The 25,666-nt window shown below is 47.0% G+C and overlaps 2 protein-coding genes and 1 non-coding gene across 3 annotated transcripts; 2 read left to right on the plus strand and 1 right to left on the minus strand.

Annotated features, from left to right (window-relative positions):
- Positions 1 to 852: 852 nt before the first annotated feature.
- On the plus strand, positions 853 to 960 carry LOC116638960. The gene has a single exon (XR_004300730.1). It is a non-coding gene; the product is annotated as a U6 spliceosomal RNA (small nuclear RNA).
- Positions 961 to 14,805: 13,845 nt separating this feature from the next.
- Positions 14,806 to 19,394, minus strand: EIF1AD (eukaryotic translation initiation factor 1A domain containing). The gene is made up of 6 exons (XM_032414710.1): positions 18,896 to 19,394; positions 17,861 to 18,039; positions 17,606 to 17,714; positions 17,396 to 17,504; positions 17,174 to 17,224; positions 14,806 to 16,665 (listed from the first exon to the last, which is right to left on the minus strand). The coding sequence occupies exons 2-6, from the start codon at positions 17,945 to 17,947 to the stop codon at positions 16,521 to 16,523; spliced, it is 501 nt and encodes a 166-aa protein (XP_032270601.1). The 5' UTR covers positions 17,948 to 18,039; positions 18,896 to 19,394; the 3' UTR covers positions 14,806 to 16,520.
- An 88-nt stretch (positions 19,395 to 19,482) lies between these two features.
- Positions 19,483 to 21,209, plus strand: BANF1 (BAF nuclear assembly factor 1). The gene is made up of 3 exons (XM_032414712.1): positions 19,483 to 19,578; positions 20,300 to 20,437; positions 20,688 to 21,209. Exons 2-3 carry the CDS (start codon positions 20,315 to 20,317, stop codon positions 20,832 to 20,834), a joined length of 270 nt encoding a protein of 89 aa, XP_032270603.1. The 5' UTR covers positions 19,483 to 19,578; positions 20,300 to 20,314; the 3' UTR covers positions 20,835 to 21,209.
- The last annotated feature ends 4,457 nt before the right edge of the window (positions 21,210 to 25,666 follow it).

Consider the following 25,666-nt stretch of genomic DNA (forward strand, 5'->3'; position numbering starts at 1 on the left):
AACAAAAAAATGTACGTATGTTCAGCCAAAACCATGAACAAGAATGTTCAGAACAACACTATTTATAACCATCCCAAACTGGAAACAACCCAAATGTCCATCAACAGTAGGATGGGTAAATAAATGGTGGATATTCATATAATGGAATGAAAACCATGGATGATTCTCACAGAACCAGTACAGAAGAAGCCAGGTAGAAAATCGTACACATTGCTTCCATTACTACAAAAACAGGCAAAAGTAATTTATGCTATTAGAAGTCAGCATATTGTTTCTGGGGGTAGAGACTGAAAAGGAGCACAGAGGGGCAACTAAGGGAGCTGAGCTGGCATGTTTTATTTCTTCATCTGGATGCTGGATACAGGAGTGTTTGCTCACTTTGTGAAAATATATTGAGCTGTATACTTATTATTTGTGTACTTTATTGTATGAATATTCTTCGATAAGAAACTTAAAAGTGCAGGGCTCCTGGCTGAGCGTCTGACTCTTGGTTTCAGCTCCGGCTGTGATCTCAGGGTCGTGAGATCGAACCCCACATTGCGCTCCGAGCTCCGCGCAGAATCTGCTTAAGATTCTCCTCCCTCTGCCCCTCCCCCTCCAAAATAAATAAATCTTAAAAAAAAAAAAAAAATGTAGGGGCGCCTGGGTGGCTCAGTCGTTAAGCGCCTGCCTTCGGCTCAGGTCATGGTCCCAGCGTCCTGGGATCGAGCCCCGCATCGGGCTCCCTGCTCGGCGGCGAGCCTGCTTCTCCCTCTTCCACTCCCTCTGCTTGTGTTCCCTCTCTCGCTGTGTCTCTCTCTGTCAAATAAATAAATAAAATCTTAAAAAAAAAAAAAAAAAAAAAAATGTAAAGTGTTCGCTTCAGCGGCACATATACTAAAACTAGAAGGATACAGAGAAAATTAGCACAGCTGCTGCACAAGGATGACACAGCAAATTGGTGAAGTGTTCCATATTTTTGTAAACAAGAATGATTAAAACATTCACAGTAAAAAAAAAACAAACCTTAAATATACACAGGCTTGAGAAAGGACGGGTATGGGTACATTATCACAGATCCAGAAGAAATCAAAGTAATCACTAGAGAATGTTTTGAGAAAAAGTAGGACGACCAGCTGGAAAATTCAGAGGAAATTAATAACTTCCTAGAATAATGTAAAATACCAAGACTGACCTTGAAACAATTCGAGTTCATGAACAGATTAATTACCAAATAAGAGATTGGAAAGATGATTAAAGATGGTGAAGGCAAAAAAATATAAGGCCCCTCGTTATGAAGGAACAAAAAAAATCAAATAAATTTTGGCTCCTTAATCTGCCTTCATCTCTGGTCACGATCCCAAGGTCCTGAGATCAAGTCAAGTGTCTGAGTCGGGCTCCCTACTCAGCGGGGAATCTGGTTCTCCCTCTCTCTCTGCCCCTCCCCTCAAAACTTGCGCAGGAGCTCTCTCTCTCTCACTCTCTCAAATAAGTAAATAAAAATCTTAAAAAAAAAAAAAACACAATGTAAATCTTTGTTGTGGTTATTCTTTGAACTATCAAAAAAGGCACCAGACCCAGATGGTTCTATCTCACCTTTAAATAGCAGATCATTCAAACACTATTTACACTATTCCAGGTCCAAGGGAAAGATGGTAAGCACTCTAACATGTTTTATGATGTTAATAAAATGGTAATGGCCAAATCTGATAAAGATGCTGCAAAAATGAATCTTGCTTATAAATAATATAGATGCAAACCCTCTAAGTAAAACACCAAATCCGGGTGCTTGGGTGGCTCAGTCAGTTAAGCGTCTGACTCTTGATCTCAGCTCAGGTCTTGATCTCATGGTGGTGAGTTCAAGCCCCACCTTGGGCTCCACGCTGGGTGTAGAGATGACTTAAAAAACAAACAAACAAATCAAATCAAATCCAGCAGCCTATCAAAAGAATACAGCATGAGGTTTATTCCAGAACTGTAAGGATCATGAGCCGTGGAGAATCTATTGACATAATTCATCGTACACACAATTAAATAAGAAAACCATGTAATTACCTCTGTTATATCTGATAAAAATACATCATCTATTTCAAATTAGAGGTCTAAGGAAACTAGAGGCAAAGATGCTGAACGCAAGTGCTAACATTTACTGACCTTCCAGAGGAGAGGGAGGTGGGGGTATGGATGCTGAGGTCCTGGACCAGCCCAGCGAGATACTCCCAGGAGCCGTGCTTCCCCAACTGAGGCCGCTGGAAGCTTCAAGCTGGTGTTTTTCCTGGCTGTGGAACCTCGGAGACTGGTTCTCTGACCCTCCTGAGATTCCATGAGTGTATTAGTCAGGCTTCTTCAGAGACACAGAACCAACAGGTATACACATAGGTATGAGGAGTTTTATTACAGGAATTGGCTCACATGATTATGGAGGCCGTAAAGTCCCCCAGTCTGCCATTTGCAAGCTGGAGACCCAGGAGAGCCCATGGTGTAATTCAGTCCAAGTCCGAAGCCCAAGAACCAGGGGAACCGACAGTGTAAGTCCCAGTCCAGGTCCGAAGGCCTGAGGAGAGCCGATGTACAAGGCAGGAGAAGATGGATGTCCCAGCTCAGAGAGCAAATTCACCCTTCCTCCACCTTCTTTTCTTTTCAGACCCTCAAAAGATTCGATGATGCCCATCAGCACTGGGGAGGAGGACCTTCTTTTTTTTTTATTTAAAAATTTATTTATTTAATTATAAATTTAAAAATTTTAAATTAATTTCATAGGTAGAATTTAGTGATTCATCAATTGCATATAACACCCAGTGCTCATTACATCACGTGCCCTCCTTAATGCCCATCACTCAGTTATCCCATCCCCCCATCCATCTCTCCTCCCGCAACCCTCAGTTTGTTTCCTAGAGTTCAGTATCTCTTACAGTTTGCCTCCCTCTCAATTTTCATCTTAATTTTCCTTCCCTTCCCCTATCTTCATCTATTTTGTTTCTTAAATTCCACATATAAGTGAAATCATATGGTATTTGTCTTTCTCTGACTGACTTATTTTGCTCAGCATAATACCCTCTAGTTCCATCCACATTGTTGCAAATGGCAAGATTTCATTCTTTTTGATGGCTGAGTAATATCCCATTATATCTGTATCTATATATACCACATCTTTACCCATTCATCTGTTGATGGATATCTTGGCTCTTTCCATAGTTTGGCTATTGTGGACATTGTTGCTATAAACATTGGGGTGTACGTGCCCCTTCGAACCACTATGTTTGTATCCTTTGGATAAATACCGAGTAGTGCAATTGCTGGGTCATAGGTAGTCTATTTTTAACTTTATTTTTTAAGATTTTATTTATTCATTTGAGACACAGAGATACAGAGAGAGAGAGAGAGAGAGAGCATGAGCAGGGGGAGAGGGAGAAGCAGGCTCCCCGCTGAGCCAGGAGCCCGATGCGGGGCTTGATCCCAGGACCCTGGGATCGTGAACTGAGCCAAAGGCAGACGCTCAACCATCTGAGCCACCCAGGTGCCCCTATTTTTAACTCTTTGAGAAACCTCCATACTGTTCTCCAGAGTGGCTGCACCAGCTTGCATTCCCACCGTGTAAGAGGATTTCCCTTTCTCTGCATCCTCGCCAACATCTGTTGTTTCCTGACTTGTTAATTTTAGCCATTCTGACTGGTGTGAGGTGGTAACTCATTGTGGTTTTGATTTGTATTTCCCTGATGCCCAGTGATGTTGAGCATTTTTTCATGGGTCTGGTGGCTATTTGTATGTCTTCTTTGGAGAAATGTCTGTTCTTGTCTTCTGCCCATTTCTTGACTGGATTTTGTGTTTTTTGGATGTTGAGTTTGATAAGTTCTTTATAGATTTTGGATGCTAGTCCTTTATCTGATAAAACAATTGCAAATTTCTTCAGGGAAGGGGACTTCTTTACTCAGTCGGCTGATCTAAATGCTAATCTCTTCCAGAAAGAGCCTCACAGACACTCCCAGAAATAAAACCTCTCTGTGCATCCCTTAGCCCAGTCAAGCTGACATGTACAATTAACATAAAAATGTGCCACCTAAAATGGTCTACAAAACTCCTTTTCTGCTTAAAGAAAAGCAGAGCAGTTTCAATTCTCTACAACTAATACTTTCTATTTATCCTGCTTCCTATTGTTTTTCTCCTTCCTGGCTTTCCTTTCTCATGATTGAGTTTTTAATGCCTTTTCTTTCTCCTGGCTTGGAAGTTATACACTCATTTTCTATTCTTTTGGAGATTACCCTAACACTTCACAAATGTATTAACAAAGTTGAAGCTTACTCGATGGATCTATCTCCCTTCAAACTATACAAAGCCTTTAGAACCTCTTATTACTACCCCTCTCTGTTCTTAGGGGTTGTGTTCTCCAGTACTTTGACTTTTTAAGAGCCCCCACTCTCCTCCCCACCAAATTCCACATCACCACCATTCCTTCTTGCCCCGCAGGTCTCTTCCCTGGAGTCACTTTCATTCTTTCTGAAGTTCATCTTCCGGAAATTCCTTCTGTCTGTTGGTGAGAAACTCCTATATTCTTTTGGTCTGCATGTCCTCGCCTTGGCATTGGATAGGATAGCCATCGTCGCTCACAGGGCTGGGGTGAGTCCAAGTCGTTCCTCCGCGGCCATTTCTCTGAAGCCCCAACACCTTGGGAAGACAGAGTCGGCCTTGCTCAGGGCTGCACTCGGGCTAGGCTGGGTCCCAGCCCTTCCCTCAACACCCGTCTCCCCTTCCCAGACCTGATGTACCAGATCCTGCCATCTCAAGAGATTCCCCTCGGGGGAGCCTGGGTGGCTCTGTCGGTTAAGCGTCTGACTTTGGCTCAGGGTCCTGGGATCGAGCCCTGCGTGGGGCTCTGGGTTCAGCATGTAGTTTGTTTGAGATTCTCTCTCCCTCTCCCTCTGCCCCACCCACTCACGCTTTCTTTCAAATAAATAAAATATGTCTTAAAGAAAAAAGAGAAAGAGATTCTCATCAAAATCCCTTAGCCTGGCATTCCAAGCCCTGTACCTTCTAGACTTAACGTGCCCCTGCCCAGCATGGACGCACCACATTATCCGCCCTTCCTCAGACCCCTGGCCTTTCCCTCCTCTGTGCTTCTGCTCTGGGAGACACTAAGTAAAATTGCTTCTGTGCCAGTATGTGCTCTGCCTTGGGGACCGGGGAGGAGACAGCTGGGGGTGGGGTGGGGGGTTCCCAAAAAGTGTCTGGTCAGAGAGAACCAAGAAACAGAGGACCTCCCTGCACAGGCCCCCTCTCACAAAGCTACATATGGCCACAGATGGTTTGATAAGGCAGACCTTGATTACCAAAATGCTTAATTATGGGAGAGGAAGGCACTTGGAGGCTTTGGAGACAAGCCAAGGGAGGGGAGGCAAGGGAAGTAAGAGTCTGAAAGCTCCAGCAATATCTAGAAGGGAAACACTTGAAAGAACAGGCTGAGGAGGCCTCTGGGGAGAATACCCCTTTAGAGTTCTGAGGTCTCCCCCAACTCCACCTGCGTCACATGGTCCCATGGCCTCCTGAATCCCATGCCATTTTCTGAAAACAGGGTTTCTGAGGACAGATACTGCTCTAAGTCTCCCCACACCCTGATTGGACACTTGAAAACTGAAAGATGAGGGCAGCTCCCCAACTCTCTCCAAGCACATCCTGCATTTTGTATGTGCTGGAGGGGAGGGCACTGATAATGTATTGGTAGGCGACTCCCCATGGGGTGTGGGACTTGGACTGCTGTTGCCCTTGGCGGATCAGACAGTTGGAATGGATGGTTTGGGTGCAGCCGGGTAGGTGCTGACTTGCCCGTTGGACGTGCTAATTGTGACCTCTGCTGGTAGCTTCTAGAAACGTTGATAGAATATGGAGCCAGCAACCTCCTGTGGGCCCTGGGCCCAGGTCACAGAGTTGCAACCACAGCACATCCCCCCCAGGAGTTTTGAAAAGGGAATGCTGTGCTCATACAAGAATTAATGAGAACAGAGTGATGGCTGGGACTATCTCCATGTTGAACAACCGGGACTGGTGAGGAACAAAGGCTTCTGGTGCTTGGCCCCTCACTGTGAGCGAGCAAGGCTTACATACCAGACAAACTGGCAGCAGCAGACTCGATCACAGCAATAACTGGAAAAATTGCTGCCACTCCTGGCCCTCAGGGGACAGCCTAGGACATCGCTAGCGCTTTGCCCCTCTGCGGCACCTACGCCTTCCTGAGGCACGGTGGAGTCTCTTGCAGTGTGTCCTCCACGCATCGAGCTGAAGCACCCTATGAGCTTCGGCTGCTGTCCTGACTTGCCATTATGTCGATGATACGGACCCTGGTTCCTACTGAGCAAATGTCCACCTTGCTTTGCATGCTCCTCAGATATGGGGAAGGGGAGATGGTTGGGCTTTGAGTGAAGGCAAAATCCAGGGTCCTGCAAGCCAGGTCACTTCCCTGGGTGACATCTGGGCAACTATTAAGGATAAATTGCTGGCCTGATACCTCCAACTACAAAGAAGCCCTATACCAATTTAGCTACTTTGTATGTTGAAGGCAGCAGACTCGACATTTAAGAATTTTACTAAAGCCTTTTAGTAAAGGGGCCGACAGACAAGAGACCACGCCTGAAGGGCCTGCACAATAAGGAGCTTTGGAAGATCGGGAAGCTGGGAACCAAGCGCGGCCACTGAGCCCTGTCTCCTTCAGACCCCATGGAATTAGTCTCAGCTTTGGAAATTATATTCCACCGGGACTCAGGGCTTTGCATTCACAGTCTTCTTCCTGTTGCCGAGACATGTACTCTATAGAACCCCACACATATCCCCTTGGCTCGTAACAGATCCATGCACGCTGGCCAGATTTCAATGGCCACCGCCTGCAACTCTGCCTGAGGACTTTCCCTGGCACCGAAGCTGGTCTACCCACACACGGGCAGGCTGGAAGCTAACGCCCCCAGGAGCAGCCCCCCTCCAACAATGACAGGTGCGTGTTGATGGGAAAATACCGTCGCTGCCTTGCCCCTCGGGGCTGTTGCTGAAGTGTTAGCCACTAGCTTCCCAGAGTCCTCTATGAAGGAAATTTCTGGTATGGTCAGCTGCACTTTCAGCCTGCTAGAGAAGTCAACCTGAACTGAAGTAACGGACACAACAGATGGGATACCCAACAGAAGGGATACGTCTTAGGCATGAAACAGGGAAATCACGGGGTGCCTGGGTGGCTCAGCCGGTTAAGCGTCTGCTTTCAGCTCAGGTTATGATCCCAGGGTCCTGGGGTCGAGCCTCGCAGGAGAGTCTGCTTCTCCCTCTTCCTCACCCTGCTCATGCTCTCCCTTGCTTGCTCTCTCAAATAAACAAACAAATAAAATCTTAAAAAAAAAAAAGAAAAGAAAGAAACAGGGAAATCAGAAGACTAGACTGAAAAAATCTTCTAAGAGGAAGGACTAAAGAAAATTACAAGAAAAGCAAAGAGATATGGAGGGTAGAAGTTAAGGTGCTAAAGTCTGAATAACAGGGATTCTAGAGAGGAATATAAACATGGAGGGAGAAAATATTTGAAGAAATGATGGAGATAAATTTCCTGGAGTAATACAAAATAAAGCACCTTGGGTAAAAAAATGCCCAAAGAATGCCAAAAGGAGAAAAAGGAGGATGTGAGGGTGATCTGGCTGCTATATCTGTCACCCCATTGATCGCCAGGGTTGAGTTGGCTGATCCGGATGGCTAGGCATGTGTCCCCTTCATCCCTGACAGCTCCGTGTATGTCCCTCCTGAAGCTATGTGCTTGGTTGAATAGGATGACCTTCCCTTTAGAGGAAGACCGTTCTTCAGTCAAGGGTACATGAGTAGCTGCACTTCCCTGCTAGAACCTCCAAACAAGCTCTCAAGGTCCGTTTGTAGAACGTAGGGTTGTCAAGCTTCCAAGACCCCAGATACATCCAAATGAGGCACTGCATGTGGCAGTCTGCCTTTATTTAAAAAAAAAAAAAAAAGAAGAAAGAAGGAAAAGAAAAAGGAAAAACTCACATCTACATACACCATCTAGAACTTTAGAAATATCAGAGATAACAGAGAGAGGAAAGAGCATATGACATACAAAGCAATGAGAATCAGACTGACATCAGATTTTTCAATAGCAATATTGAAAGCAAGAAGACAATGAAATAATGTTTTCAAGGTATTGAAGGAAAAGAATTTAGAATCTAGAAATTTATATCCATCCAAACTGTCAAATATGACAGATGGGGCCCATATACCAATCATTATAATAAGTTAAATGAACTGAATATATCAATTAGAAGAAAAAGAGTGATTCAGTTTTTAAGGATCCAAGATACATGTCCTAGAAACAGGTAAAGCCTGGGGCTGTGTACAGATTGAAAGTAAAAGAATGGAAGATAACTTCTCAGGCAAAAATAAAAGTACTAAGCAGAAGAAATCTAGGTTTACCGTCAGATAAACTAAGATAGAAAGCGTCTGTAGGGATGGAAAGCGTCACTCCATAAGGAAGAGTTTGATTCACAAAAACAGCAATTTTAAATATGTTGTCCTTAGTAACATAAACTCAAAATATATTAAGCAGAAACCGAGAGACTACAAGAAGAAATCATTAAATACACCTCAGGTCCACTGCTGGTGAATGTGAATTGATGTAGCCACTTTGGAAAATATTTGGTGGCATCACCTAAAATTCTGACTGAGAAATTCCATCCCTAAGAACTGTCCCAAGAAGAACTTTCACACCCGAACAGGCACATCCACAAGAATGTTTACAAGGGGGAAAAAAAATAGAACCCAAGGGCCATCAGCAGAAGAGCGAATGGATAAATTGTGATATAGTCCTCCAAGGAAATATTATTGACAGTCAAAACAAATGAACTACAGCAACGTACAGCAATTAGGAGAATCAAAGTAATGTAATATTAAATGAAATGTCAGCCCCCAAATAGGACATTCAGCATGTTATCCTTTTCATGTGATTTAAAAAAAAAACTTTTAAAAAACACATGTAGATACAAGAACACCACATGGAAAGGAGACCAGGGCATCTGGAGTTCAAGTTGGTTGCCTTGGGTGGGGGAACGAAAGTGGGATGGGCAGCGTTTAGGATGGGAGGGTGGAGGCAAATGGTTGCTTGGGTTATTGTATAGTCCTAGCCTTTGTTTTGTAGTGGTAGGTTTGAAGGTGCTTACATTATTAAAAATAACCAACTAAATATTTAAATATAACAATTTATGGACCAAAAATGGAATCGTAATGGAAATTAGAAAACACTCAAAACTAAACTATAATTAAAACACTAGATACTTCATACCTATCAGGATAACTACTATTAAAAAAAAGAACCTAATGTGTTGGTGAAAATATGGAGGAATTGGAACCCTTGTGTGCTGTTAGCGGGAATGTAAAATGGTGCTGACACTATAGAAAACAGTATGGCGGTGGTTCCTTAAAAAATTAAAAATAGATTTACCATACCATCCAGCAATTCTACTTTTGGATGTATCTCCAAAAGAATTGAAAGCAGGGTCTCAAAGAGATATTTATATATCCATGTTCATAGCAGCATTATTCACAATAGCTAAAGAGTAGAAGGAATCCAAGAGTCCAACGATGGATGAATGGAAAAGCAAAATGTTGTCAAAAGCAAAAAGGAAGGAAACTCTAGCATGTGCTACAACATGGATGAACCTTAAAGACATTATGCTAAGTGAAATAAGCCAGTCACAAAAGGAGATTGTTTGCACAAAAATGTGAATGTATTTAACACTAAATACACTAAAAAATGGTTACGGTGGGAAATCTTGTTTGTTTTTTTTTAAAGCTTGATTCATTTCTTTTTTTTTTTTTAAGATTTTATTTATTTATTTGACAGAGAGAGACACAGCGAGAGAGGGAACACAAGCAGGGGGAGTGGGAGAGGGAGAAGCAGGCTTCCTGCTGAGCAGGGAGCCTGATGCGAGACTCAATTAAAACAAAAAAAAACAAACAACTAAATACAAATACATATAGAGCTGCATCAAAGGACATTTGGCCTTAAAGGGTAAGACTGTCCCACAAAGGAAAAATAGTACCTTCATAGAAAAATGATCTAGGGGACGCCTGAGTGGCTCAGTCGGTTAAGCGTCTGCCTTCAGCTCAGGTCATGATCCCAGGGTCCTGGGATCGAGTCCCGCATCGGGCTCCTTGCTCAACAGGACCCTGCTTCTCCCTCTGCCCGCCCCTCCCCCTGCTTGTGCTTGCTCTGTCTCTCTCTCTGACAAATAAATAAATAAATAAATAAAATCTTTTTTTTTTTTTTTTTTTAAGATTTATTTATTTATTTGACAGAGAGAGACACAGCGAGAGCAGGAACACAAGCAGGGGGGAGTGCGAGAGGGAGAAGCAGGCTCTCTGCTGAGGAGGGAGCCCGATGCGGGACTCGATCCCAGGACCCTGGGATCATGACCTGAGCTGAAGGCAGACGCTTAACGACTGAGCCACCCAGGCGCCCCTAAATAAATAAAATCTTAAAAAAAAAAAAGGAAAAAGAAAAGTGATCTAGAACCATCTTTAACCAGGTGATCAAAATTAGCATCACCAATAATTGGACATTCTGCATCATGTGCTTTATGATATGCAGATAAGTACACATCTGTTCTAGGATATTTTTGCAAAAATTGTTTAACCCTAATACCCTAATCTAAGTATGCAAAAACAATCACACAAATCCAAATGGAGGACATTTTTATAAGATAACTGGCCTGAGCTTGTCAAAAAAGCCCATTTAATGGGGAAAAAAAAACCACTCACAAAACCATTAAGGCTTCTGTTCTAAATTAAAAGAGATTAAAGAGACATAACTCCACGTACAAACCATGCGTGTTGTGTGTAAAGAGAAACAGAAGGTGGCAAATGTGACAAAGTGGTGGCTCCACCAAAGGGCACACAATTCTTTCACCTTTTCTTCAGGCTGGGGTGGGCAGGAAGTAAAGCTGAAGCACCCAACCTCAAGGGTTAGAATAAGAGCCACAGAATAAACCTAAGTGAGCGTGAGGAAAGGGGAAAGAGCAGAAATCCATGACATAGAAACAAGCTAACAGTGAGGAAGAATGACAGCAAAGAGCTGGCGCTCTGAAGACTAATAAAGAAATATCTACCAAGACTGACAGGACTCAAAGAAGGAGAAAGCGTAATAATATTAGATATAAAAAGGGACATAAGGGAGATAGTCAAGATTACAAACAAGGCAATTCTGCAAATAACTCTGTGTGATAAACTTAAAACCACAGATAAAATGAGGAAATAGGAAAATACTTTTCCTTGGAAGTATCACTGACTCAAGACCAGAAACCTGAACAATCTATTATCAACAAAAATCTAGAGTTAAAAATCTTCCCACCCGGGGTGCCTGGGTGGCTCAGTCGGTTGAGCGTCTGACTCTTGATTTCAGCTCAGGTCATGATCTCAGGGTCAGGAGATTGAGCCCCGAGTCAGCTCTGAGCTGAGTGTGGAGCCTGCTTAGGATTCTCTCTCTCCCTCTGTCCCTTCCCTGTACATGCTCTCTCGCTCTTAAAAAAAAAGTATAAAAAATCTTCCCACCCACCCTAAAAATGCCAAGCAAGTTGGTTTTACAGCAAGTTTTACCAAAAATTTTAGAAATGCAAAATTCCAGTCTGGTACAAACACTTGTAATGAAAATAGAGAACACCCTCTAACTCATTTTAAAAGGTTGGCATAACCTTGATATAAAAAGACAAGGGCAGCACGGGAAAGAAAAAACTTAAACCACCTCACTTATGAGCCTGAATGCCAAAATGCTCCCAAGTATCAGACAATCAAATCCAGCAATATGTTGAAAAATAGATCATGACTGTTTTATTCCAGGAATGCAAGGGTTTTACGGTGAGAAACGGTCAAGGTCTCTTACCACGTTTACAGGTTCAAGGAGAAAAAACACGGGGCTGGCTCAGACTGCCGTGTGTGCTCCTTGGCACATGTATACGGGCGGCTGGGTGATGAGGGAGGAGGTGGGTGGGGAAGCTCGGGTGGAAACAACCTGCTGTAGGGTTGGTGTTACACATGCAGAGGCCAAAGGGCCACAAGTCCAAAACCTAACTGCAGGAGGTATCAGTACTCTTAGGCGACCAGTCATCCAGACTGGCCACGATATGGACGAAAAGAGGCTCTTAGAACACTCAGCTCACTTGGGGAGATCTATTCACTCATGGTTGGAATCTGCCACTAAGTTGGGAGGAGAGAAGTGGAATTCAGCTTCAGAGAATGGCCAACAGGAGGGCTCTGCAGAACACAAGGACTCTACTTCCACCAGGATTCTAAGCTACAACCCACAGGAGCTAAATGGCTTATAAGAGATGGAGAAGTGGAGATGAAAAGGTTTTAGGGGGGGGAAATAGGGGCTATTAGGTAAATCACACAATCACTGAGGGCTAGAGAAAAAAACTAAGGCCAGGCTTACAGATATAATGCCAAAAAAAAAAAAAATCACACAGATCCACATGACTAAGTGGGTAACAGTTAAAGGAGTACTTAGAGGAAAATTTATAGCCATAAATACGTTCGAAAACAAGACTGAAATGAAGTATGCAGCTCAATAAGGTAGAAATGAGCAAATAAACCCAAAGAAACAGAAGGAAACGGCCAATAATGCAGGCAGACATCTTGCAAAGTTAGTCAAAGAAAATAAAATCCACAGAATACTGGACAAATGTTTTTTGGTTTTATCTGCTCTCACCTTGTCTGCTTATTCTGGTAAAAGAACCACTCTCTTCCCTGGGAAGCATGTGTTGTACGTACGGATCAGGCTTGGCTCATCTTGCCTCTTACCCCATCCTCCCTATTCAGCCCTGGCCACAGCACTTGCTCGGGAGAGGGCCGGTGACCCAAGACGACCAAATGGTCTTCCGTGAAATACACAGATGCTTACGAAGGAACTCTTTGTCCATTAGGACTGAGTGTAAAGTGGAGCTTCCTGAAGAAAACGATGGTAGGGAGACAGAGATTGGTCCACCTAGCAAAGTGGAGATAATCCAAGAAACAAATGAGAGGGAGTCCTGATGAAATCATGCTGGCTCTGGATCAGCTCTGCCTAGAGGTGTTCTCTTAGATTTTGGTCAATGAGCCCTAGTTTGCTTCTGTTATTTGGGAGTTAAATTTTGACACTTACAGGTAAGAAAGTCCCAAGTAATACAAATACTATGCATTACCCTTTTGCCTGAAAAAGCTTAAACACACATGAACTATGATTAAAAAAATATAAAGTGCCAAATGGACTTAAGGATAGGAAACCTGAATAGACAAAAGGCCACAGAATTAAAAGGCAGGCAAATATCTACCCCTTAAAAAGGAACCAAACACAGATGTTTTTATAAATAAAGTCTACCAAACTTTGAAGCAACAAGTAACTCCTGTTCTACAAATTATTCAAGAACAAAGAAAAAGATTAAATGTTTCCAAGTCCGTTCTACAAGGCTAGCATAAGGCTGTTACCAAATTGGGAAAGGGAGATCATTAAAATAAGAAATGAAATTGTCCCAGAAGTAAATATAAAAATCCTAAAGAAATAAACAAACTCTAAAACTAAGTGGGGCTTATATGAGATTGCAGGGATGGCTCAATACAAGGAAGCCTGTCTGTGGAAAGCAGCACAATAATAAAAGGAAGTCTTTTGGTTCTCTCAACAGGCGGCGAAATCCCTCACTTTTGGTTATCTCAATAGGCAGCGAGATCCATCACTATAAATAAAGGAGAAAAGCCTTCAGTAAGCTAGGAACAGAAGGAAACATTTTTAGCCTAATGAAGGTTATCTACCAGACACCTAAAGCAAGAATTGTGTTACATGACTCACGAGAACAGTTCCCACAGGGAGGAAAATGAGGGTGCCACCCAACATTATACTGGAGGCCCTGGCCTCCATGACCCCTAAAAAGAAACAAGTATAGAGGATAAAGCTACCGCCAGTAGGACATGATTGCACTGCCCAGAGAGCCAAGGGAATCAACTGAAAAACTATTAGCACAAAAGAATTCCATTAGAGGGCGCCTGGGTGGCTCAGTCAGTTAAGTGTCTGCCTTTGGCTCAGATCATGATCCCAGGGTCCTGGGATCGGGCCCCACATCAGGCTCCCTGCCCAGCGAGGAGTCTGCTTCTCCCTTTCCCTCTGCCCCTCCTCCTGCTTGTGCTCTCTCGCTCTGTCAAATAAATAAACAGAATCTTAAAAAAATCTTTTTTGATTAGATCAACTAGGGGAACAAAGACAGCTTTCCTAAATGCCAGTTGATAGTCAGAGATGTAATTTCAAAATATCCCATTCGTAACAACAAATAACTAAAATTCCTAGTACTAAATTGAACCAGAAATGTGAAAGACCCATATGAAGACAACCTTACAAAAGCACATACACACACCATTTCTGGATAGGAAAATTCAAAACTGTTAAGATAGCATTTTTCTCCACATCAAGCTATGAGATTGAAAACCCTGCCAATGAAAATCTCAACAGGATTTTTAAATGGAAATCGACAAGTTCCTTCTAGAGTTCTTAGGTAAGAAAAAATATGAAATTTTCAAGGAACAGTGGGGCAGGGTGAGAGCTATGAGATTACCAGTCATGCTATAAAATATGGTATGTGCACATACATCAACGGAACAGATGAGAAACTGCAAAAAGAGACCCATATGTATGCAGGAATTTAGTTTATTTTAAAGTTTAAATCTGTAAAGAATGACCCATTCAGTAGATGATATAGAGACAAATGACTACCCCTTTAGAAAAAAAAAGTTGCCTCCCATAAAAAATAAATTTCAGACAAGTTATACACACACATACGTATCCTTAACTCATCTGAAGTTTATTTTTTGTATATATACATATACGCACAAATATACAGACATGTATATTTTTAAAGCTACTAAGCTAATATAAAGGAAAGTGAACAAGGAGCAGAAAAATGCAGTGGTAGCTGGAGAGGATGTGCGATTCGCGACAGGTCTTTCAGACCGTGTTTCAGATGGGGGATTCCATAGCACCTCTGATGCTAACATACCCAGTACAGAGGATGGCAAAAAACAAAACTCACATAAACTCCTTACTCAAGAGGACAGACAAGCTCCAAAGCACAAGAGAAAAGGTTTAAGTCCCACTGGATTACATGGGGAAGTTAAAGACAAGACAATCTGTAAGCACATTTGTAGGGTTGGTAACGAGGAGGTGAGAGTTCCCTCCAATGGCTATCATTTCTTAATGAAGTATGTGGTGAACACCTAACAGGGGAAGGGGGAAATTGATAGACAACATACAAGTTTTGAAATACGACATCCCAGAGATCTGCTAGGCAGTGCTGTGTGTCCACCTGAGGTTTGTAAATATGAATTTAAGGTGAGTTAGGCTGGCTGTTTTCTCTAGCAGTTAATTGAGCACAGGCACAGAAGTGAATGGCTGGGTTGCCCAGGGTTAGGTCTTACTAGATAAACACAGGTGAGGGAAACAAGGTTGAGTGGAGGGTGTGGACGGAATCGATGTTGCACAAGGAGGGAAGTGAAGATAGGACAATAATGGGAAGAATGTGTGTGGGGAGGGGCTGTGGATGAAGATACAGAGGAGGTAGTTGAGCAAATAAGCAACAAAGCCAGGAGGTGGTGACTGTACAGATATTTGAATTCAAGAGGGGCTGCAATTCCTATCAATGGCAGGGGTGCAGCGAGTGACCGAGGTAGGCAGCAGGCCTGGAATGGAAGACAAGGAACTAGGGGGTCACAGTGTTGAACAGAACCACCCATGGGATGGAGAAAATGGCAGCAGAAGCAGGGGTGGAAGACTCTAAGCCAGGAGATAAGCTGTTCAATGTCTGAACAGTGGTTAGAAGATCAATGCCAGCAATGAAGGCGTATATAACCAGAAATAAAAGCTTCCAAGGATGACGTGGTTTGCAGGAGAGCTGAGGAGTAATGGTCTGATTAGCCACAAGAGGCCACCAAGCAGAAGATGTACACAGCAGCATGGAGGTGGGCACTCCTGCAGTCACGGTGACTAGAAAGCCAGAAAAAGCAGCTTACGAGGCACGATGAAATTCGTCCTGAGTGTCTCTTAGAGGCAGGGCGCACTAGGTCCTAGAGCTGTGTTCCTGAACGCCTGAGTCAGTATTAATCGCAAGCTGGCAATACAGAGGGATTGCTCCCAGTTATTATTAAATACGTGCAAGAAGGCACAGCACAGGGCCTGGTGCTTACTGAGTGCCCAGTGAGAGAGAGAATCTAGGAAAGGTTCCAGCCATTCCCATTTCCTGCTCGTTTAGGACTTGCACCTGAGGGACCCACCAAGAAGCAGTTTTTAACTTCACCACAAGACCCTCCTCCCTCCAGAGAGCCACTCAGACACCAGCACAAGTCATCACCCACCAGGGGTTTAATTCTCCTTGAGAAGAAGGTCAGTTCAGAGAGGGGCCCTGGCTTGTCCCCCATCCTGGGGGGAAGATCTGCAGAGCACCCCGAGAATGTCCAAGCTCAGAGGAGCCAAGAACTAGTCTCTGAGCAAGAGAAGTGGGTCCAGGGACTCAGGCTGCCTCCTCCTCTTCGCTCTCCTCCTCGCTCTCGTGATACTGTCTGCGGTTGGTGTTAACAAAGAGGTCAGAATCATCTTCAGAGCTGGACTCTTCTCCTGATGACTGTGGCTCCGCTGGGAGTTCTGGCTGAGTCTGTCTGCACGGGGGAAAAGGGACAGGGTTAATCCAATGCCCTCTGGGAAAACTAGATCTGCAATCAAGGAGCCCCACAAAAAGGAGGACCACATGGCCAAGAAAAACTATCTAAAGACTACCTCACACCCCACCTCAAAAGTTTGCTAAAACCACTGGTTTTAATAATAAGGATTCTACAACCACCAACTAACACTAAGTGGACTCACACCACATACCAAGTATTATACTAAGCAATTTTACAAACATTAACTCCTTTAATCCTCACAAAGCTCCCACTTTATAGATGAGGAAATCCAGGCTTAAGAGATCAAGTAACCTGCTTAAAATCATGCATTTACAAGTGGCAATGCCATGATCTTAACCCAGGACATCTGACCTTCAAGCCGTACTCATAACCACATATTTAGGAGCGCCCACCAGGGACACTACATAGGAAGAAAGAATGTTTCTATTTCCCCCTCAAGGCACCGAGGCCTGAACCCGTATTTTTTTGTCGTAAGGCTTCTCACCTATTCCTGTTGTTGTTGTGTTTCTCGGCCACTTCTGAGAAGGCCTCAGGCCTGTGCCAAGAGAAGAGCCAGGGTCAGAAGGGACGGAAAACTCGATCAGCAAAAAAGCTGTTCTGAGCTATCCCTGCCTGGGATGCCATGATCTTCCCTCCTCCAATCTCACAGCTAGGAAGTCAGTCTCCCCAGAAATGAGGCAGCCAATGACCAAGGGGACTACCCTACCAGAGCCCTTCCTTCTGCAGAGAGCGCACATGGTCTTTGCAGAGCACAAAGGAGATCTCGGCCTTCACTTTTTCTCCCTCTTCAATGGGGTCAACAATGAGGAAGTCCCCTGCAGGTAAGAGAGAACAAAAAACACAGTAGATCCTGCTTGTAGTGGGGAAAGCCAAGCTCACAGGAAATAGCTATCTCCTAGAGGGCTGCCTCTCTCACCTCTCTTGATCCAGATGTTCTTACGGTATTTGGAGGGCATGCTCACCAAGAAGCGCTGCCCTTGGGCTGTCTCCACTTCATGCAGATTGTTCCCTGGGGTCCTGAGTACCTGGTCCAAGAGAGACCAAGAACTAGTCAGCCTCATCAGTCAGCTCAAATATCCAGTAAGCTGTGCTGCACCCTACCCCCATCCTAGGGGTCCAAGGGGAGTAGAAGAATGGGGAGGCAGAGCAGCTTGTGCCCAATGCCACTCACCCTCACGATTTGCTGCTGGTCAGAGGGCACCATGTGCTCCCCCAGCACCTCCTTCACCACATGCTTCCTCTTGGTGGCCTGAGACATGCTGGGTCCTGTCCCAGGGGGGTGAGGGATGCAGAGACTGTCAGCTCCTCCTCCTGAGTTTCTTGGATGGCCAGTTCAGAACCTGGACTGTTCTGAAGATGGAGAGAGACCTTTTACTGAGGAGTGACTGTTTCCTGGTTAAGAACGTGAGCTCCAAAACCTAATTACTAGGATTCAAATCCTACCTTGGCTATTTACTAGCTGTTCAACTTCTCTAGCTTCAGAGCCAAATAGTACCTAACTCCTATCACTGTTAGTAGAATAAAATAATGCAAACTAAGCATTGTGTACAGTGTATATACATAAAGTACAGTGTATGGCACCTAAAAACAACTCATGTTAGCGGCGCCTGGGTGGCTCAGTCGGTTAAGCCTCTACCTTTGGCTCAGGTCATGATTCCAGGGTGCGCTCCCTGCTCAGTGGGGAGTCTGCTTCTCCTTCTCCCTCTGCCCCTCCACTTGCTTGTGCTCTCTCTCTAATAAATAAAATCTTAAAAAAAAAAAAACCCTCACGTTATGCGTACTGGCATAATCACAGAAACTAAATACATGTTCTACAGAAGTCATGCGGGCAATCTCTGGGGAAGGAATGCCTGATAAACTGTATCTTCCTCAACACGTTTGGACATTCTACGTGTAGCACAGCCACACTCCACAGATGCTCAGTTGTTTGTTTGTTTGTTTTTAAACACACTACAGTCAGCAGCCAGTTAGGAGACGCAGAGCGATGGTCCAAGCCAGGAACGAGTTAATAACACATCGGGTAAGCCGGCCTGGTCGGCTGTATCGGCTAGATTTCTGACGTGGGTACTGAGAGGACAAGGACTGGTACCACCGAGGCTGATGGTTTCCAAAAGCAAACTCCGAAGTGTCACCTCTAGCTGCCGTCCCCTGCCCTCCTGCCTCCCTATGCCGGAGCAAAGAAAGACGCTCAGAGACCCACACTTACTCTCTGGCCCTCGTCTCCCACGGGCGCTGCCCGAACGACCTCGTTCTCCAGGTTGGACGCTGAGAGCGGCTCGCCCACGACTCACTCCGCAGCTGAGTCAACGAGGGCACAGAAAAGGGGCCTGCCGGCGGTCAGGACGCTGGCGTGGACATAGACTCAAGTCCCCTGCGCCTCCGACTCCTACCCGACTCCTCCAGGCCCGTGGCAACGAGGACGACGCGAGCCCTCCCGAGTCGGACCCTTCCGAGCACCGTACTTCCGGCGCTATCTCGGAAGCCTATCGGCCACCTTCCCCTGCCTTGTCCGTCCCTCTAACTCTTCCCCTCGCCGGGTCGGCCAAGGCTAAGTTCTTGAGTTCCCGATGCCGCGTAGCGCGGAATGGAGTTTTCTCGAAGGCCTCAGCTCCCTGAGACCGGACATGCTGCCCGAGAAGCGAGACCACAGAAGGCAGCCGGGCTTCCCGCGGGACAGCCCGAAAGCGGGGCCTACTAAGGACTCTGTTGAGGTCGAGAGTGCCTCATCTCTATGGCTCTATGCGGCTAGAAGTGCCCAATTCGGAATTTTTTAAAAGGAGGCTCTTGAGGCGACCCGGAAGCGGAAGTGGAAGAAAGTTCTAGTGGGTTGAGGTATCGGTGGGAGCAGCCGGGTGGCGGGAGGAGCCGTTACAGGAGCCGGAGGTGCCGGTGAGCGCTCGCCGCGGAGCAGGGCCCGAGCTGGAGGCGGGAGGGGGTGCGGGGAGGAGGGCAAGAAAGGGGCCTTGGCGCCGTAGCGGGCCAGAGGATGCGCCCTCAGAGAGGGCCCGGGCCGCTGTGCGGGGAGAGGGCGGGGCGCGGCGGCGCGTGGAGGGGGCGGGGCGCGGCGCGGTGGGCGGGACCTGTGGGCGGGGCGCGGCGGGGCGGGACTCCAAGCGGGGACTCCGAGGGGCTGAAGGAGCAGGTGTGCGCGCTCCGGCGTGCGCGCTCCGGCCCGCGCGCTCTCGCTCTGTGAGCGGTGCGTGCGGGCGAGCGGGGCCGAGAGACCTTTCCTTTGCCTTTCAGGCGGTGGAGCCGCTCCAGGCGGGTTCAGGGCCTTCTTAGTCCCCCAAGGTCACAGAGGGAGTGACAGCTTCAGGGAGGGCCCCGGCTACCGACTCTGGGAAATCTTCCCACTACCCCGCCTGCGCCACCTGTGCGGGCAGGCTGGTTGTTCCTCTGGGGCAGCACGAAAACCCAGTTCCCGCAGAGAGCCATTCTTGTGCGTAGCAGGGAAAAGGCTCTTCTTGGACCTCAGTTCTCACATCCGTGAACTGAGGAGAGTTGAGTTAGCAGCCCTCATGGCTGGTTTCGCTTTCTCTTAACAACATTGCACTGGGCCCTTGGGAGTTCCCGGTTTTCAGCCCTAACTCCCTTTTCTTGGGATTCCCAGATTAAGCTGATCAAGATGACAACCTCCCAAAAGCACCGGGACTTCGTGGCAGAGCCCATGGGGGAAAAGCCAGTGGGGAGCCTGGCCGGGATTGGTGAAGTCTTGGGCAAGAAGCTGGAGGAAAGGGGCTTTGACAAGGTGTGGGGTGGCTGCATGCACCTGGGCAGGGCTGGGGGTGGCGGACTACCATATTTCCTGGCACTTTGGGGTTGAGGAAAGCGAGAGTAGCTGTTGGGGGTGGCCAGTGGCGTGTGATCTGAAGAGACAGCCCCAGCCTGCCCTACTTCCTAGGCTCATGTGCTTTGAATGCCATAAAAGTGGTCTCCCTGTTCTTTCTCGGTCCCACAGAGCAATTAGCAGCATGCCCTTTACTTTGCCTGTTTTGCAGGCCTATGTGGTCCTTGGCCAGTTTCTGGTGCTAAAGAAAGACGAAGATCTCTTCCGGGAATGGCTGAAGGACACATGTGGTGCCAACGCCAAGCAGTCCCGGGACTGCTTCGGGTGCCTTCGAGAGTGGTGCGACGCCTTCTTGTGAGGCTCTCTCGGGGAGCCCCCAGTCCCTAGCCCCAGCATTGAGTCTCCAGAGTTTGCAGCCGCATGGGGACTCCTCCCTTGTCCTCTACAAAGGAAGAGATTGCTGTTGTTGTACTCACTTCTGATGTACTTCAAGGTCTTTTGGGAGTTCTCTCCCCTCACCATTTCAACTTTTTTGAAATTCTCGCTCTTGCATGCATCTCCCTTCTTCCCCTCCCAGTTTTGGTCAACAATTATCAGCTTTTCCGAGTGGATTCCTGGCCCTTCCTTCACCTCCTGCCCCCACTGGTCTGTTTTATGCTATTTGGCTCCTTTTTTGGCAGAATAGTCACTGTCTTTGTAAAGTTTTTTAAATCAATAAAGTCAGTGGCTTTCATGACTGGGCTTCATGTGTTGAAAAGCAGGTGGGCTGGGACTTCCCCAGGGACTGACCAGGTCTGCCACACTCCATATCAGTGCAGATCGAAACTGGCAGCTTCCTTCCCACTCTGGAGGGCAGCCACCCTAGCCACATGGGCCTCAGGCAGGTGCCTTGGAGTGTCTCTTAGTAATCTGGCAAGAGCGTGGGTTGATCCCTTCCTGGGATCTGGGTGGGCTGTGATGTTCCAGATGTCAGCCGAGTCAACAGCTGGGCTAGGCAGCACCTGGTGGAAAAGTCAGTGGGAGTCGGATACCAGGAAGAGGGTGGATCAAATGTGGGTTAGAGTTCACCTGCCAAATGTCATGTGCTCACCTGGCCTCTGGGAGGAGTGGGCAGGGCTCTGGTTGTCTGCCTGGCGCTCTCTTAGGGAGGCAGAAAGAGCATGGACATCACAGCTAGGGGGGCTTGAGTGAGCTACACTTTTGTTGGGTACGTTTTTGTCCTGGTCTTTGTTGAACACTCAGTATGAACCAGGCTCATGGCTAAGATCTTTGTAAACGTTTTTTTCTCCCACAGTAATAAGTAATTGTTTTCTCTTTTACAGGTGAGGAAACCAGAGGCTCAGAAAGACTAATTTGACTGGATTTACTGCTAGGAAGGAGCCAGGTTGGTTCTCAAAATGTAACTCAAAACCCATGTAGCTGAGGGCCCTCTGTTCCCTGGTCATGTCACTTGGTCTCTCCGAGCCTCTGTTTCCCCACTTGGAAAATGAGGTAAGATCAGATGAAATGCTAGCTGTGTAGCACCCAGTCCTGCTTGGATTTCATTCCTTCCGCGGAGCATCGTTGAGGAACTACTTGCTTACAGGATTTTCCTCAGAGGGTTTACAGTCCGGCGAGGAGGGAATGACAGATATTAAAGGCAAAAATTGGGAAACTGTGAGGAGTTTCTTGTTATCTCAGAGTAGGGAAAATTTGATAAATAAATTCCATTAATAGAAATTTTGTTTGTCTAAAGAAACCAGGAAGAGGGTGGCGACGCTAACCTAGGGTGGGAAAGGATATTGGCAGTACACATAAGCAACCCGGGACTGCATCCAGAGAAGGTACCTCTGATGAAGACGAAGCAGACAACACAGTAGAGAGAGTAAAAGACCCGTAAGGTGGTCATGAGAGGAATACCCAGATGGTGAATAAGCTCTCGAAATGGTGGTCGGTCACAGCGGTAATCGGAAATGCAAATGAGATGGCATTGTACACGCACCGGCAAAAATTCTAAAGTCAAACAATACTAAGTGCTGATAAGGGAATGGAGCAACAGGTTCTGACATCTAGCTGGTGGGAGTGTAAATTGGCCTGAACCCTTGGGGAAACAGTTGGGCGTTTTCTAGTAAAGTTGAAGATAAGACCCGTCCCATGACCTGGTGGTTCCACTCCCAGGGCTGTTTCTAAGGATGCCCATACACCTGCACCTGAATGCGTGTTCACCGCGGCTTTATTTATAACAGCCCCCAAGGCTGTCCATCCCAGTGAAAACGAACAAATGACAGGTGAATTTCAGTGCTGAGCAAACAAAACAAAACGTCAAATAGTGTGATTCCATTCACGTAAAGTTGACAAGTGGATTCTTGCTCAGTAATCTCTGTTGGTGGTAAAACTAGAAAAAGCAGGGAAATGCTTATTGCAAAAACTAATAGTAGAGAGAAGTGTGATGACTTTTGTGGGAAGGAGGCAGGTGTGAGGAGTAGGGGGCTTGGGGGCGGGGGTGGCAGTTTCCATGTCTTGACCTGTGTGGTGGTAATACGGGCATTGACTAAGTATCTGCTAACTAAACAGATAGGTTCTGTGTGCTTTTCTGAATATTAGCTACATCTCCGAATAGTAGAAGGATAAAAAGGAAACCCAAAGTAAAGCCCCGGGAATAGAGCAATTATGTGATTAGTTGGAGATCATGATGGTTATAGTACGAATGAGGGTTCAGTGCAGGGCCGGGTCTGGAAGGTGAGCAGCCGCCCCGGGAGGGTACCAGGTGGCCAGAGCAGGGCCCAGCTTGTGTTACAGACCACTTCCTGGGAGGGCGCCGGCCCGACTCCCAGACTGAGCTGGTAATTCAGACTGTGCCTAGAGTTTCAGTCTGTTTCTGATGCTTTCCTGGATGGGTCCAGGGTCACCTCAGAGTCCCCTCAGCCTTGACCCTTTGTGTTGTGATGCTGTCACGTGGGCCTGGGCTGCTTAGGCAGGAGCTTGGCGGGCCATGGCCTTCCCCTACCTCAGTCCTGATACTGCCAGACTGTTGCTGATACTCTTTAGGTAATGGAGACTCCCTGCTCCACGACACCCTTCCTGTGGCTCCTGCCTGTGCTGGGTGTCAGGTTTTGCCTCTCGTGGCTCTGGCACTGGGATCCACCCAGCACAAGACTGTGGGATGCGCTGCCTGTTTCTTCCTCCCTGTGGGCTCTTCCCTGTGTCGCCCACAGGCCGAAGGAGCTGGAGTCTGCTTTCTCATCTCTCGCTTGGGGCTCAAGCAGTGTCTGTGACACGTTAGTAGGTTGAAACCCTTTATCTGGGCCCTTTATTGCATCCCACACAAATTCCTGGTTCACTCCTAGAACAGCAGGAGACAAAGGGCATCTAGAATGTACCATGTGACAGTGTGGCTTCAGAGATCCAGCCCCAACTTAGCCTGCAGGACAAAGGGACCAAGGCCCAGAATGTTGGAGAAAGCAGACCCAAGTGGGGACTCGTGGGAGGTTATTTAAATGTCAGCCCAAGGGGCGCCTGGGTGGCGCAGTGGGTTAAGCATCTGACTCTTGGTTTTAGCTCAGGTTGTGATCTCGAGGTCGTGAGATCGAGCCTCGTGAGATCGAGCCCCACATCGCTCCCCATGTCACACTTCATACAGAGTCTGCTTAAGACTGTTTCTCCCTCTCTCTCTGCCCCATCCCCCCAAATAAATAAATCTTAAAAAAAAAAAAAAAAAGTCAGCCTCCAAACTGCTCAACAGGCTGTGCCTGGCCAGGGGACGTGGAAGTCAGCAAATACTGACCAGAGTTCCTTCCCTGCTGTACCCAGCCAGAACTTGACCCCCTCAGCCAGTCTAATCATGAGTGCTTGGATCGGGCCCAGAGCTTGGAGTGAACCCAACTCCCGTGCTCTGGGGTCCTGAAGGGATCCCGCTGACCCTGGAAGAAAGTAAGGAGAAACTACGGGACGGACCCAAGCTCAAGACACACCTTCCCACTCTGCCCCAGTAGCAGACCCGATGGTGTGAAAGGCTGAGAGTCTGTGCTCGTGACTACCAACCTCCTTCCTTGTTGCCCCCCTCCCTGCAGGGACCCAGGGCTCTTCCTACTGTCACTCCTGGCCTTGGCTGATAATAGCCTGAAGGAGCCAGCCAGACCTGGTTCTGATCTCAGTTCCTCCTGGACTTGCTGTGTGACCCAGAGCCATTTGCTCACTGTTCTGAGCCTCATCTCCTCTGCCACCTGGTGCAGGTTTGTAAAGATTCAAGCAGCTAATGAACTAAAGCCCCTGGCACTTAGGAGCGCTCCTCCACAGATGGGATTTTTTTTTTTTTTAAAGATTTTATTTATTTATTTGACAGAGAGAGACACAGAGAGAGAGGGAACACAGGCAGGGGGAGTGGGAGAGGGAGAAGCAGGCTTCCCACCGAGCAGGGAGCCCGATGTGGGACTTGATCCCAGGACCCTGAGATCATGACCTGAGCCAAAGGCAGACGCTTAACGGCTGAGCCACCCAGGTGCCCCCACAGATGGGATTTTTAATCACGGTTGGATCGTTGGATCGCAGCTTTCCTTGCCTTAACGTCTCCTTCCTGGGATGTGGTTAGGGAAAGGGGAGCAGAGCCCTGGGGGAGGGAATATCCGTGGCCCAGCTGAAAGTTTTGGAGAAGAGGGTTCTGTGGGCAGCACAAAAGTCCTGAGTAGCCTCATCCCAGGGTGAAGAGGCTGTCGAGGGCCCACACTGGTCAGCAAGACTCTTTCGGCCAGGGGCAAGAGAGGGGTGCCACGGGCAATCTGGATTGGGATGCCCGGGCCACAGTAAAAATGGAGACTGCGCCCCCTGGCCAGTAGGGGTGGCCAACCCTAAGCACATACCTGGCCCAGGCCTCCTTCTGGAAGTCAGAGGGGTCCAAGCAGGATGGAGTCCAGGCTGAGGGCGCTTCTTCAGATGAGACCCACAGCCCTGAGAACATCCTCTTGGAGCACCCCTGCCCCCAGGGAGCCTCCCCTACACAGCCAACCTCATATCCCCATGGAGAGGTCCAGGACTCACACGCTAGGATGCTGACACGTGGGTGCCACCAGGCTCCACCACTGACACTTTTCCTTTGGCCCCCCCAACCCCCTAGTAAAACAGCTTCTGCCAAGCGGTTGTGAGGATGAGCAAGCGTGTGGAGGCCCCGGTGCAAGGCCCGGCACATAGAAGCCCGTAATTGTCGGTTTCCCTTCC

This window comes from Phoca vitulina, unplaced genomic scaffold (assembly GCF_004348235.1).
Source record: "Phoca vitulina isolate PV1807 unplaced genomic scaffold, GSC_HSeal_1.0 scaffold16, whole genome shotgun sequence".
NCBI classification, from domain to species: Eukaryota; Metazoa; Chordata; class Mammalia; order Carnivora; family Phocidae; genus Phoca; species Phoca vitulina.